Source organism: Canis lupus, chromosome 33, assembly GCF_003254725.2.
Source record: "Canis lupus dingo isolate Sandy chromosome 33, ASM325472v2, whole genome shotgun sequence".
Classification (NCBI taxonomy): domain Eukaryota; kingdom Metazoa; phylum Chordata; class Mammalia; order Carnivora; family Canidae; genus Canis; species Canis lupus.
This window is the reverse complement of record NC_064275.1, coordinates 18,539,802-18,555,683: the sequence shown is the minus strand read 5'-3', so window position 1 is coordinate 18,555,683 and position 15,882 is coordinate 18,539,802. Positions and strand designations below refer to the sequence as shown.

The 15,882-nt window shown below is 39.9% G+C and overlaps 1 protein-coding gene across 3 annotated transcripts in view; it reads right to left on the bottom strand.

The window, feature by feature from the left end:
- Positions 1–15,882, bottom strand: part of QTRT2 (queuine tRNA-ribosyltransferase accessory subunit 2) — a 144,406-nt gene that overhangs the window by 101,803 nt on the left and 26,721 nt on the right. For 2 of the 3 annotated variants that reach the window (XM_035710110.2, XM_035710109.2), the window contains exon 11: positions 10,016–10,170. In XM_035710110.2, the coding sequence (XP_035566003.1) occupies positions 10,155–10,170 (16 nt within the window). In that variant the 3' untranslated portion in view covers positions 10,016–10,154. Of the gene's footprint in view, positions 1–10,015; positions 10,171–15,882 lie in introns of those variants that run through there. The other variant, XR_004811744.2, reaches the window with a different exon arrangement.

Below are 15,882 nucleotides of genomic sequence, written 5' to 3'. Positions count from 1 at the left end.
CTTTGCTCTCACAAAGACCTACATTAGTCCCTATTTTTGCTAACCAAAGAAATCCAAAGAGGATTTTCTCTTTCACAAAAAAGGGTGAAAAGCAAAAATAGCATTCAGAGTTTGTGCTGCAGCCAGCCATTACAGACGCTGCACCCACTTAGGGCAGCCAGCATGGCTTCACCAAGCTCCTTCCCCGGGGAACTCCATACAGCATCTCAGCATCAAGCTCTCAGAGCTTTGAACTGTGTCTGTAAGCATCTGTGCTTTATGTTGATTTATTTCCTGCATCTGTTAGCAAGATGTGTCCTAAAGTATCAGAAAGGGCCTGAGAGTTTATTTCCTGGGTTAGGGAATGCTCAAAATGTTTCCATACAAATTAATGGTCATTACTTCTTCACTTTACTCCACTTTGGCTTACAAAAGACATCATAGGAATAACTCCACTGTTAGATACCAGGGGAAACTTGTACTGGCTTTGTGCTCAAGCTGGCTCCTCACCCTGTACCTCTATTAGTCCGAGGTAATGATGGGGTAGTTCCAGGAGTCCTATCCCATACAACGATGTCCACCAGCAGCAGAACTACTCTGCTCTTCTTCATGTCATTTCTTTGCCTAGTACCCCCTAGGAGACTTCTGCTTGTGTCTTATGAACCAAGAGTAAGTCACTGTTGTATGCCAAAATTCATCCTGGCAAAGGGAATGGAATACCATGATTGGCTTAAGCTTATACTAATCATTTGCAGTAGAATGGATGTCAGAGCTTCCGGATCCATATTTGGTAGAACCTAACCTGTTCCCCTTTGAGAAAAGCCTTCAGCCTTCAGGCACTTCTGCCATTAGCTGTAATTAGCAATAGATTACTAAGAGAGGCCGAGAAGCCCTCTGCGTTGCACATGATTTCAATTTCCTGGCATTTAATTCCTCTAGCACTAGAAACTTAAACCCACTTAGAGAGGTTCCCTGTTTTCTTACTTTCTCACCCATGTGGGACTTCAATTCTCATGGCACCTTCCTTTCAACATTGAAGGCAGTATATCGTGCTGTCCCTTTCCTCTGGCCCCAGCATCTGAAGGCTGGTTTTCATTTTCCCCACGTCCCCCTGGGAGCCAAGCTGAGTTCAATCTTCTTTTTCCATAAGAAATCCACTTAACACTAAGCAATTAGTAAGTTTTAGTGGAATTTACTCAAGATCTGAGCAGATTGTGGAAGAGGGAAGGGACAGATTACCGTCCTTGTGGCTTTGTCCCTCTCCTATGTCTTCTCCCCCACCTTTCTCCCAAATCTCCCCATGTCTTCTTCCGTCTTTGATGCCCAGACCCTGGGAATGTCCATTCCTTGCCCAGGGGGGCTAGTATCAATACACTCCTTCCATACTATCTAAGAAAAACCAATTTCCTCTGTCTTTCTGCACCTTAGAAAAGACAGAAGCAAAATAAATAAAACAAAACCATAGGAACTGAGACGCCTGAGTGGCTCGGGGGTTGCGTCTGCCTTTGGCTCAGGGCATGATCCTGGGGATCTGGGATGGAGTCCCACATCACGCTCCTGTCATGGAGCCTGCTTCTCCCTCTGCCTGTGTCTCTGCCTCTCTCTGTGTGTCTCTCATGAATAAATAAATAAAACCTTTTTTTAAAAATTCATAAGAACTACCTAACTTCTGTTAACGTTGTATCATCTCACTTATTCAAAGAGCAAGTTGCCCCACGTTTGTTCTCCCAAGTCTAAGCAAAGCTTTTACATCCTTATAGCAGTCTTTAGCACTTTTTATAAAGCTCGGTTTATTCCTGACTTTAGCCTCCTTTATTTTGTTCTTGAAGGTGCATTGATAGTCTTTTGTGTTCAAGCTTATCTATAATCCCCTCTCTCTGTCTTTTGTTCATGTACCTTTTAAAAACCCGAGCTCTGCAGAGAGCACCCTGTACAACCACCTCTTTCTTTAGATGTCTCCCCCTTTATCTGTGGATTATTTCCCATTATATTATATAATCAGGATTTTATTGTTTAAATCTCCTCCCTCCCCCAAGTCAGATTCCTTTCTAAAGTCTCACATCACAGAATCACACCTGTGGTAAATACTCTTTAGAAGTGAAGAGTTAATTTGTAATGCAAATAATTACCTCTTTATTTATCTCATTTTCAAGTAGGAATTTTCATATATCAAATTTTCATAAAGACCAATTAGGGGCAAATTATTTCACACCTTTTTCCACCTCTGTCACTTAATCTCTTTCCCCTCCTACTTTGTTCCTGTCCTTTTCCCTTCCTTGCTTTCCTACTTCCTTCTAGGATGTGTGTAAGCCCTCTGGGCTTTTATCCCAGGCTCTGTTTTTGTTGAACTGAAATACTTTCTGTTCCTTCAATGGAGCAAGCCTTTGTTGGTACCTGGCAAACTCACCTACCATTGCCTCCAGAGAAGTCCAAATGGAGCAAGGGGGAAGAAAGCACTTCTAGAGGCAACTGGCTATCTCTGTAACCACTCACAACTGGGGATTTCCATTTCCTAAATGACCTGCTTCTATAAACTTCAATCAAAGTCCATATTCTTCTGCTGACAAACTCTAGAGTAAATCTTTCCATGCCTCAGTTTCTGGAGGAGTAAAATGAGGGTAATGATCTCTGTTCTGTTGACTTTACAGAGTTATTGGGGGGAAAATCATGTGTAAGAAAATTTAGATTAGAATGTGTGCTCTATCTATAAAAGAATATTTATTACTTGTGTTTAATCATAGGTATCTTGCCTGAAAATATCAAGGATGATATTTTGAGTTGAAACTGAGTAGAAATAAACTGTCTTGAGGGAGAATTTTTTAAATTTTATTTAAATTCAATTATTAACATATAATATATTATTGGTTCTGGTTCCAGGGGAGAGGTCAGTGATTCATCAGTCTTATATAATATCCAGTATTCATTATATCACATGCCCTCCTAAAGGTTCATAACTCAGTTACCCCATCCCCCTACCTCCAGTGACCCTCAGTTTGTTTCCTATGATTAAGAGTCTCTTATGGTTTGTCTCCCTCTCTCTCAAATCAGAGGAGTTTGTCTTATTTTATTTTGTCCTCTCTTCCCCTGCGATCCTGTTTTGTTTCTTAAATTTCACATATGAGTGAGATAATGTAATTGTCTTTCTCTGATTGACTTATTTTACTTGGCATAATATTCTCTTGTTCTGTCCATGTCATTGCAAATGGCAAGATTTCATTATTTACGATGGCTGAGTAGTAGTCCATTATATATATGAAATCTTCTTTATTCATTCACCTGTCAATGGACATCTGGGCTCTTTCCATAGTTTGGCTATTGTGGACATTGCTTCTATAAACATTGGGGGTGCAGGTGCCCCCACATCGGATCACTACATTTGTATCTTTTGGATAAATCCCTAGTAGTACAATTGCTGGGTCATAGGGTAGCTCTATTTTCAACTTTTTGAGGAACCCGAATACCGTTTTCCATAGTGGCTACACCAGCTTGCATTCTTGAAAGAGGATTTTGAGCAAGGAACATTGAACACTGAGGGTATTTTTTTCTTTTTTCAAATTTTTGTTTAAATTGTAGTTAGGTAATTTACAGTGCAATATTGGTTTCAGGAGTAGAATTCAGTGGTTCATCACTTACATGCAACACCTAGTGCTCAATCATAACAAGGAACACAGTTTTTTAAATCAAGAATTGCCCTGTCCCCACGTATTCGGGGATCAAGAAAAGGCTGAAGAAGTAGGAGTGCTTAGAGATAACAATGTGATGCTCTTCTTAGATGACTTATTTAACTTTTGAAAATATTATAAAGAAAATATTATAATATTAAAATATTATAAAGCTGTCTAGAAGACTGAAATAGAGAAGAATGGAGAGAAGGGCAAAGCTTGCTCAAAATTTGCAGAGAGGTGAAGAATAGGAGCCAAATTGCCATGAGATAAGGCAAATTGTTCTTGTAGAGTAGAAATAGGAAAGAAGGAGGAAAATAGCTTTATCAAGTTATCAAGAAAATAAATGATGGTTTAGACACAAGAAAGAACAGCTGTGAGATATGTTAGTAAGAAAGAAAGAATTCAGTGACAATTCTAGAACAAAGATGGAAAACCGGGAGGAATAAATCCTTTTAATGAAGAAGAAAGCAAAAGTGTGCCTGATAACTCCATCCCACCTACCTCTCCACCCACACCATCGCCCTCAAACCTTTACCAGACTTTACCCTGGGGAAATGTAGGAGAAATTTCAAAGTTTTTAAATTTTTTGTTTTAATTGTGTCTAATCATAAGCAACATCATGGCGGTTGAAATCATAATGTATGTTTTAATTCTTGTCAAAGAAAACAAAAACAAGGAGAATAAATAAAAGAGTTGGTTCTTGTTATGTTGCCCTGGTAGTTACACAAACAGAACCCCACTCACTGTTTTGCCTTTGATTGAAGTTCTAATGTGACAGGAGTTGTTCTGGGCCCCAGAGACATAATGATGAATGATACAAGTGTGCTGTCTTCATGGAGCTGCTAACTTAGCAGGAGAAACAGACATTAAATAAAGATGCATACACATGAATATATAATTATCAGTTAGAGTAAATATTATTAAGGAGGTAAGGAGGCTTTTATGAGCAAGAATAATATAGGAAACCAACCTTCTATAGATTGAGGGGTCAAGGAAGGCCAATCTGAGGAAGCAATACATAGAGAAGTCTCTAGGATAGAAATAAGTTTTCAGTGAAATGAGTCTGGGGAAGATTGTTCCATGTAAAGCAATGAACATAAGTGAAGGTCCCAGAAGGGGGAAAAAAACACTTGTGAGTTCAAGCTTTTTTTTTTTTTTTTTTTGAGTTCAAGGTTTTTAAAGAAACTCTGAAGGAAAGCTAGTGTGTCAAGAGTTGTGCTAGCTAATACAGTAGCCACTGGCCATATATGGCTATTTAAATTTAAATTAAATAAAATTAAGTAAAATTAAAAATTCTGTTCTTCAGTTGCACTAGACACATTTTCAGTACTCAGTAACCACCTGTGGCTAGTGGTCATTCTATAAACAGCACACATGAGAACATTTCCATCATCACAAAAAGTTCTACTGGACAGCATTGGTCCAGAGCACATGTAGGGATTAAGAAAATATTTTAGATAATGTTTATACAGAATTTTCATAACATGGGAACCTTCTTATGATAAATCAAAGTTCAAAGGTTTTAAAAATATCAGTATACAAGTCAAAACAAAGAATGATCCCAAATATATTAAATGTGTAAGGACTTAGAATTTTAACTCCAGCATGTAAAAAGCTTAGTAGACATTACTGCCATAGTTACAACAAGAAAAAAATCTGAACAAACTGAAAATCAGCAACTTTTCTTGAACCTATTAGAGAATTGAGGTCTCTGGGCAATGCACTACCTAGAAACCTGGCAATACAAGCAAATCCAGAAAAGGACGGTTTTCTGATATCAGCTAACCTGGGGCAGAAGCTTCTAGAGCCATAAACTGATAGGAACTCTTAAATGGTGATTTAAAAATATTGCTGGAGGCTGAGTATGAACTAGTGTGAGAATGAGAGACTCCAAGGGGCCATAGTGCTGGGAGGCCCCACACCAGCTTTTCATGATAACCAAAAAAAAATCTCTTCATATCTCTTGCAGTGGAGGGTAATATAACCATTTTGAAATATGTCCAGAGTGTTCTTCACAGCAAAGGTCTATATTACAGAGGAAGACTTTTTACTGGAGTCTTATATCACCTTATGGGAATTAATCACCTTATGGGAATTAATCACCTTATGGGAATTAAACCAAAATCCTTCTCTAGCTTTCTTGTGTCATCTAATGGGCAAGGAGCAGGGAGACAGGGAGTAAAAACACTAAGAAGCATTCTGAAAGTCATCTCAAGGACATCTAAAGTCATCTCAAGCCCCAATAAAACACTGAGATTTAATGATAAAATTTTAGAATGTTTCCCCTCCCACACACCTTACTGCCGTATCAATAGAATTCCAGTGTAAGAACTGGATGATAGCTGAAAGAGCTGCAAGGCACAGACTCTATTTAAGAAGGTGTTCTTGGGCAGCCCTGGTGGCCCAGCGGCTTAGTGCCGCCTTCAGCTCAGGGCGTGATCCTGGAGACCCAGGATGGAGTCCCACACCGGGCTCCCTGCATGGAGCCTGCTTCTCTCTCTGCCTGTGTCTCTCTGCCTCTCTCTCTCTCTCTCTCTGTGTGTGTGTGTCTCTCATGAATAAGTAAACACAATCTTAAAAAAAAAAAAGAAAAAAAAAGAAAGAAACTAGGCAAGCAACAAGAGAATGGAATGGAATATTTAAAGTGCTGAAAGACAAAAAAAAATACCCTTATCTGGATTAAATATTCACAATAATAAGCAAATTCTAAAAATTAAATTTGACTATACCTCTCTAAGACATGTATACCTCTCCAAGAGCCTGAAGAATTATAGATAATTTTTAAATTGTTGTGAGATATCAGTTTGTCAGTAATAATGCTGAAGTTGTTATTCTGACACTATTCCATATGTATGTGTGTGGATGAGGCAAAATAAGTATTTAGACTGATGTCATCAGGACCTAAGTTTTTAGTGTAAAGAGATAAATATAAAATATGAAAGTTCTATAAAAACTCCATAATCTAAATTTGAATGTGAAATCACTGTATTTTCTCCTTTAAAAAATGTGTATTTCTTTTCTCTTCCCACTAAAGAACTTAGAAGCAATGACCATAAGTTTAGCAATAAATACTCTTAGAACCCAGATTATAGCCACTAAAAAAGCACTTTCCAATAAAAGGAATCAGAGCTTCTTTGGAAAATAATCAATTCCTGTTTGGGGGCAGGAAATCTAAAATGTGACCCTGGAACATCTTAGTATACCAGAAAGAAAAAACTTTAAAAAGATTGAGGTTGAGTCAGAAAGACCCAGAAGCCTATAGGATGGTCCCTCCACTGGCCAAAGTGGAAACAATTTGAGCATCAAAAAAGATAACTGGAATAGTTTTTAAAACAGTAAATGATTAAAATTCATGAGTTAATTATAATATTTAAAACAATTTTTTTCAAATCCTCTTTGGACACTTTTAGAAGATGCCAAAAAACCAACCCATTCTTTGACAACTGGTAAACATAGGAAAGAATCATTCATCCTGTATAATTTGAACTTCACTATAACCAAATCTTTGATGAAGGGAAGTTTTTTTTTTTTAATATAAAAAGGCAAAAAGAACAACAGACTGTCGACTCAGGCTGCCATACCAGAATATCATAGTCTGGGTGGCTTGAGCAGCAAGCACTGATTTCTCACAGCTCTGGAGGCTGGTGGTGCCAGCAGATTCAGGGCCTGGTGAGAGCCTTCTTCCTCTCACCAGGAAGTAGATGGCCACTTTCTTGCTGTATCCTCACAGGGTGGAGAGAGAGAGCTAGTTTTCTGGTTTTTTCTTCTAAGGACCCTAACCCCCTCATGAGGACTCTATTGTGATCTCATTTAACTCTAATTATCTCCCAAAGACCCCACCTCCATACTATCGATCACATTGGGGTTGGGGTTTAACAAGAATTTGGAGGAAAACACAAACATTTAGTCCATAACACCCTATAATGAAAGAGTGGATCTGGGGATTGATCACTAGTGGCTGCTCAAACCATTAGGTGGGAAGCTAATGGAGTATTAGACACAGGTGGATCAGGCTGTAACACTGGGACTCCCGATCGATCTTTAGCAGCACAAAAAGTGAACCAACCATTATGTGCCTCCCCATGGAAGAACACACTGCCATCTATGAAATCGTCTTGCCAAACATACATAAATAAATAAATAAATAAATAAATAAATAAATCAATCAATCAATCCTGAAACTGATCAAGCCTCTAGATCAGCACTAACCAATAGAAATAGGACGTAAGCTACATGGGTAATTTAAAATTTTCTACTAGCCACATATAAAATGTAAAAATAAATAGGTGAAATTAATTTTCATACTATATTCTAATTAGCCCAATATATAAAAGTATTATTATTGACACATATTATCAATGCAAAATTATTAATATTTAATATCTTTTTATGTGTTATTTCTAGCTCTCTTGTATATTTTACGCTTGCTTATCACAATTCTGAGCAGCCACATTTCAAGCACCATTCAATAGCTGTGTGGATGCTAATTCAAACAAAACAACTGTAAAACAAATTATGAGAAGATGGAGGAAACTTTAATACCATCTGGGTATTTGGTTATAGTAAGGTATTATTCATTTTTTTGTATTATTCATTTTTTAAGTGAAATAATAGTACTGTGTTTGCATTTTTAAAAAGAGTCCTTATATTTTAAAGATACATACTGAAATATTTATGCATGAAATGATAAAATGTCTGAGATCTGCTTCAAAATAATCCAGATGGGAGTAAGGGGAAGGGATAAGAATAGGAAACACAAGACTGGCCATGAGCGGATTGGCTACCACTAAGAAAATGGCAGCAGTTTGCTGTTTAACTGTCAAGGAATGGAGAGGGTCTTGTTTACCGAACCCACTGCAAAGGAGATAATGGAGATAGAATCAGCTTTTAATACATCAATCACTTCTGACTCCAGGAATGATATAACATTGGCTGGAACACCTTCCCTGGCTTCGAAGCCAATTGTTGGCAGTATCTCCCCTATGTTCCCTCTGCCACCCTGCAGCATCCCCGGTGCTGAAGGGAAAAAAAGATTGTGGTTCTAAATCTGCTCGGTTATGTGAAAAAAATGAAATTTCAAAGGCTTTCTGGGAAGGAAACAAATGTTTCAAATCCAGCATGAGCCAGAGTGTTTCTCTGGGAGAAGCTCACAGGAAGGAGACAGCCTGAAACCTCCAGAGGAAGTTAAATCTCGGAGGGAGGATACCGGAACTACTAGCATCAGCTAACCACCCCCTCATGGAGCATCACCTTCCTCTGGTGCTAAACTTTGGAGGTTCTGGGTTTTTGTCTTATCAAAAAAAGGCAATGCTCCTTTCTTTTGTATCACTTACACTGCCTGACTAGTCAGTCAGCAAATTTTGGTTGAGTGAGTCTGTGATGAATAACAGAATGATAATCAGAGGCAACAGGGCACTGGGGAGAAAACACAGGCAAATCTGGGAGGAATTCTCAGACCACTTTATTAGTGGCCTGGAATATTCTTCCCTTGGCAAAACTCTACAAGTAAAGGGTGCTCCCTACGGCCCCCATAAGTAGATTCACAAACTACATGTTCTTATTTTGGTTCAAGAAACATGGTGAGAAAAACTTTCACACTTTCATACCATGGTGCTTTGTATATCCCACCAGCAAAGTGATTGCTGTGCTGTTTTGCAATGAAGCGTTTATTTTCTCCACTAAGCTGTGTTTTCAAAAGCAAAAACCCTGACATTTTCACCTTTGAATCTCCAACATGTTGCAAATGTGGGATATATGAGCAAGCAATACATGTTTGTAGAATGAATAGGTCATTCATCAACAAATATCACCTAAACAGGTTAATGCTATGAAATGGCAGCTTTTTGTGCTTTCTTAACCTCCAAATGCGGCTACGTGGCTAGGATCTTGTTATGGACTTCAACATCACACAAAAAAACCAGCAGTACATTACTTTGCAGTAACCTACCCACACCCTTTAAAAAAAATCATGACCAGAATTATTTAACTTGACCTTCTCATGAAACATGGACTTAAATGACCTTTTGTTATTTTCTAAAATTTAAAGCATGTATACAGTGTTTTCATTATAAATAGCCACTGATAATGCTTTCTGGTCTGAACTCCTTTCCCAAACTCAATTTCCAGATGTTGTTCCAAAAAGGTTTTAAGTAATCGCAGGGTCATTAGAAAAGGTCTCTTTCCCCATGATTATCTTCTTAGACATCAAGACTAAATTACTTTTTTCAAAAATTCGTTAGAAAAAAATCAGTGACATGGCTCCATAGAAACATGTTTGTTTGTTTGTTTAAAGACTTTATTTTCAAGTAATCTCTACATCCAGTGTGGGACTCAAACTCACACCGAAGACCAAGAGTCACACGTTCCACTGACTGAGACAGCCAGGTGCCCTGAAACATGTTTATTAAGAGTGGGCAGGTTATATTATCTTTATACCCTTTGCAGCGGCTTACCTGGGCCCAAGCACCAGTGAGTGAAGAGGAGGTGAGGGTAGAAATAATAGCATAGGCTTCAGAACCAGATATTCCTGAAATCAAAGTAATTTTAAGCAGTTATTTGATTGTTTCATCCTGTCTCCTCAAATATAAAATGGGGATAATTATACTTTTTTTGAGGGATTATGGATTTGTTGGGAGCTTTACTAAGAATACAATGCAGACTGAATTAGTATGAGTGACCCAGCCACCAGCTCAGAGGCAAATTCAGCTCACTGATTGGCACATAGTTATGTTCCTTTGATGATGAACCATAAAAATTTCTAACATTTTGATTTTATCTACCAATATTGTCATCTAGTGATTTCCCACATTTTCTCATCTCTGAGGACAGTTTTATAATCTTCTGTAGTTGGGATATGATTTAGATTATATGAGCAAAGTAAACTTTCTAATTCTGTAGAATACATGTAATTTTGGAGTTTGCTCCTGGTCTGAAAGTTCCAAGAAGGCTGGTGCTCTCTGTGGGTAGGATGTTTGTCATTGAATCCTAAGTGTCAAGAGTGCCTGACACTTATTTGGAAGTGGATAACTTTTTCTTGACTAGATACAAGGCCCCAGCAGATGGGGCCCTGGAAGAGGAGCACCACTGTTCCCTCCTTCCCCTCTCCTAAGACAAACCAGCAACCCACAAAAATTGGTGGGCTCTTTATAATTATGGGAGGGGCAAAGGGGATTATAAATGACATCATACTTTGGAAAGGGTTGGAGACAACTTTGCCAACTTCCATGATGTCCACAGTCAAAAGGAGGTCAATGAAGTCTTTTAAAAATGCATCTACAGGGATCCCTGGGTGGCGCAGCGGTTTGGCGCCTGCCTTTGGCCCAGGGCGCGATCCTGGAGACCCGGGATCGAATCCCACATCAGGCTCCCGGTGCATGGAGCCTGCTTCTCCCTCTGCCTATGTCTCTGCCTCTCTCTCTTTCTCTCTCTGTGACTATCATAAATAAATAAAAATTAAAAAAAAATACATCTACAAACACAATAACCTCAGAAAGGAATCTACTCTAAAGTACCCCCACCCTCCAACCAAGCTGACAGACAAAATTCATAGATGTCTGCAATGTCCCTAACTCTTTGTTTTTCTAGGTCACGGGACCCTACATTCTCAGAGAAGAGACCACAACTACAAAATATATTCTTCTCTATTTTGACCACAACTCACATCTTGAATAAGTCCCAGACAAAGCCCCTTGAAAAACCTGCCATCTCCAGCTCTACCTGGCCAAGAGTCAACCCCCTTCCGATACTCTCCCGCATGGGCACAGCTAAAACCCTCTCACATCCTTTAAAAACCCTTAAAAGGCCTAGCCATACAGAAACTTGGGGACCTGCATTTCTCTAGATGTCTGGCCCCTCTCCTCCCTAGGAGAGAGAATAAATTCCGTCCTGCTTTTTGCTCCATCCACTCTTTGTGCATTTCTGTGCTACCAGTGTCCCCAGTCACCCTAACCACCTCTATATTCAAGAATCACTATTATCTCAGCAACTAAGAAGGCTATAGCCAATACCTGAGTGGTGAAATAATATTAGTTAGGGCTGTCCAGAGAAGTAGAGCCATTGGGAGATGATAAATAGATAGATGATAGATAGAGAGATAGGAGAGATTTATTATAGGAATTGGCTCATACAATTCTAGGAACCAAGAAGTCTCAAGATCTGATCTGTCATCTGCAAGCTGGAGGCCCAGAGAAGCTGAGGACCAGGGGAGACAATGGTAAAAGTTCTAATCCAAGTCTGAAGACGTGCGAACCAGGAGTTTTGATCCATCAAAGATAGATATCCCAGAACTAGTAAAAGAGCAAATTCACCCTTCCTCCACCTTTTGGTTTTATTCAGGCCCTTGACAGATTGGATGAAGCCCACTGAACTGGTGATAGCATTTTCTTTAGTCAGTCTACTGACTCCAATGCTAATTTTTTCCCCGAAATACCCTTACAGACATGGCCAGAAATAATGTGTTACTAACTTTCTGGGCATCTCTTAGCCCAGTCAACATATAAAATTAACCATCTTAATTAAGCACCTTGTAAATGATGAAGGAGCTGTAGAATACAGAGGCCACATCCAAGCAGACCAAAAGGTAGGGACAGGGAGAAGGGCTGGGGCTGAGAAAGGAAGTCTTGCTTTTCATGTCCTATTGGACTTTGGGTTAGTCATACTCTCTGTCTGGGCCTGGGCTCCACCTCTGTAAAATGAGGGAGTTGAATAGACGATCTGTAACATTCCTTCAGGTTCTAAAATTATATTTTCTGTGTCATCAAAGAAGTCTCTTTCTGAGGAGAAAGGCTAAGCTAATTTTTCCCCCTTTCTACAATTTACATGCCTTTTTGCTTTTCATTTATATGTAAATGTATGAGTCTTTGACCAAAACAAAATTATGATCTCTGGGTCATTCCTCAGCCCTCTCACCATTAAAATGCAGCTGCAAATTTCTGGGAACAAAAAAAGGGAAAAGAAAACAGTTACTAAGTCATCCTGACTTACCAGTTCTGGAATACCTCTAGGGGTAGCCCAGAGGACAACCAGGAGAGGTGATCTATCGCAGGAGGAAGTTTTGTTTGGCATAGGGCTTCATCTATCTCTGGCCTTTGTTCCTGAAGTAGAGCAGAAGCTCTATATAAGAAAAACACTAATTAGGGAGGTCAGGGAGTGAAATGAGAAAATGCTGGGCTTCAGAGTCATAGTCCCTAGTTCAAATTCTGGGTCTCCTGCTTTGTATGCTTGAGCAAGTCACTTAAGTTCTCTGAGTCAGTTTCTTCTCTGTAAATGAGAGCATATCAATCTCAGAGGTCCGCCGGAGCAGTAAGGAAGGCAATATGCTATAAAGCAGAGGAATTATTAAACCAATTGTGATGCAAACAGGAATGAGACAAGCAATATGTTAAGACAGAGGAGCAGAAGGCACACCACAGGTATGTAGTGGGAAGGAAACTAGTCACACACTCCTCTGTAATTATTTCAGTGGACACAACTGTTGCTGCTAGGGCAGGGGTGAGGACGCAGACAGGGAAAATATTCCTCTGTGAGGAATCATCCTTCCCTCGCAGAGCTGATAGTCTGGTTAAAGATGAGGCTTACAGTATTAAAGACCTAAGCAAACCAAATGCCTCAAAGCACTGGTTGTTGGTGCTTTGATAAACAAAGAAAACCAGAATAAAAAGTCCCTCTTCTTTCAATCCTGAGTCTAGGATTCCAGAAAAGCAAGTTTTGTTTTTAAAGATCTTATTTATTTATTCATTCATGAGAGACACAGAAAGAGAGAGGCAGAGACACCAGCAGAGAGAGAAGTAGGCTCCATGCAGGCACTATGTGGGACTTGATCCCAGGACTGCAGGATCACGCCCTGGGCTGAAGGCAGGTGCTCAACCGCTGAGCCACCCAGGCATCCCCAGAAAACCAAGTTTTTATGGAAGATTTAGTTCTCAGGCTGGACCTTGAAGAATGATATGATTAGGATAAGACCATTGGATAAAACTGGGAGAACCCACAATGATTGGAGAGGGTCAGATTATGACAGGCCTCGGAATTCATTGGCCAACCCACCCATGCCCTGGATGGCACTGGGGAGCCATTGAAGGTTTTGAGTCAAAGAGTATCCTATGGAAGATAATACTCACGACAGGTTAGCCGAGTAGCAGTGAATGATAAAGATAAAGGAGGGAAAGAGGAGTGAGGGAGGACAAGAAGGAGATGAGGGCAGGACAGTGGTAATCTATGATCAATCATGCCTTTGAGCCAGTTATCAAGTCTTGTTGATCTCTCCCCTGAAATATCTCATCCCCACTCCTTCTAGGAACTATATCATTCATCCAAGGAATAGGTTTTCCAGCTGGGTTGAGTGGAAGGCAGATGCCACTGACAGAGGTAAAGAAGTCGAAATTGAGAACCAGTGTGATTGATGACAGAGAATAAATCTGATTCTTGACACTTGGGATTTGGGGTAATAACTGAATGTTCAAGTAGAAAAGTAAAGTTGAATTGACTTTTTCAACATGACTAGAAGCAACTTTTCTACTCAAACAACATGAAATTGGAGAGTCTAACCAAAATCAGATAGAGGGTAAAAAAAGAAAAAATTGAACATACTCTGTCACTCTTCTTTTTTCTCTTTTGATGTGTAAATTACCATGTGGGGGAACTGAGTATATTTGCATAGCTTGTATTTTCTTCAGCATGGGAAATGATAAACGGAATTATGATGGAAATGTTATATAAGTTTGTTACACCAAAATAAAAATAAGTGAGTAGGGAATGCAAAATGCTGGATTATGTGGGTAAATATTTTTACTTTTCAGGGGGCATGATTTGAAAAACTCTTATACCTATTAGGTCACCAGAACCTATAAATGGATTTATGACTAATATAAATGATACTAGGATGGTGCCAAGCATTATTTTAACTATTTGGAAGGAAGACAAATCCTCAGAGGGGAAACCATCTTCCATTCCACCCATAAAAACTAGAGGAAAGGGCAGCCCGGGTGGCTCAGTGGTTTAGCGCCTCCTTCAGCCCCAGGTGTGATCCTGGAGACCCGGGATCGAGTTCCCCATCAGGCTCCTCTGCCTGTGTCTCTGCTTCTCTCCCTCTCTGTGTCTCTCATTAATAAATGAATAAAATTAAAAAAAAAAAAAAAAAACTAGAGGAAAACTTTACCAGACCACAGGGCTTATCATGTTCAGCTTGGAGGGCCAATCTTGCCTGATTTCTTCATTCAAGAAGCCTCCTGAAGATGCTTGCCCTGTTTCTCAATTATTAGAGGATCCCTCACCAACCTCACCTTTTGGGTTCTCTCCCCTTACTTTTATCTCCTCCCTCTTGTGCCTTATTGGTAATAGCTCTAAGGCAGTAGTTATGAAAGGGTTAGGACATTTTTATTTGAAGCGAAGATGAGTATGTGGCTTGGGAGGGAAGGGAAAAGACTAAATAAAAAGAAGTGACTCTAAGCTGTTAGGAAAGAGACCATTAATAGCAACATCTTGATTTCGTTAGAAGGCAAGCTGAAGCCATCCGAAGCAAGCAGGGAACTAGGTGATAATAAGAGAAAATGTGTTTTTCAGACAAAGGAGTAGACAGCAGGGGACAGTGGTTCAGGGAAGGAGGCAGCCATCAGGGAGAGTGTGCAGAGAGGACGTGCTAATCCCTCTGAATCGTACCAGCGGAGGCTCGGGGCCGTTTGAACTCTTTGGCAGCTGCAGCCTGGTCTCAAAGTGCATCGTGAGGAATGAGAACAAAAGAAAAGTTCACTGCGAGTTCCTCTTGTCAAAGCAGGGGAAATTGCTTTGAGACCAGCACTGGGAAATGCTAATGGTAGAAAGCGAACCAGGTAAAAGAAGAAAAAAAAAATGTGCCAGGTCACTGGGAGCCTGCCTGGTATAGGGCGAGATAAAGCCACCACTGACAAGACATTGAGCCCAGGTCCCACCACGCACTGCCGTGCGAGTCACTTCTAACCAGTGCTCAGCTGGCTACAGTCCGAAGAGAAGGCCTCAGCTGCTCCAAGAATATCTGTTCACTTGACAAACCATAATTGAGCTCTCACTGTGTCAGCCAGGACTATTGCCTTTAATGCTGGAAGGTGCAATAGCAGCCCTGATGTCCTGGTACCGACTGGTTCTGTGAGTCAGAAAGGATCATTGGAAAGTGAGTACTGGGAAAATCACTGACCTGGAAGGGGTAGATGTTGAAGAGCCAAAGTTGTTAACTGGAAAGAAACATGTGTCTGTTTAAACTCCTGGAGAG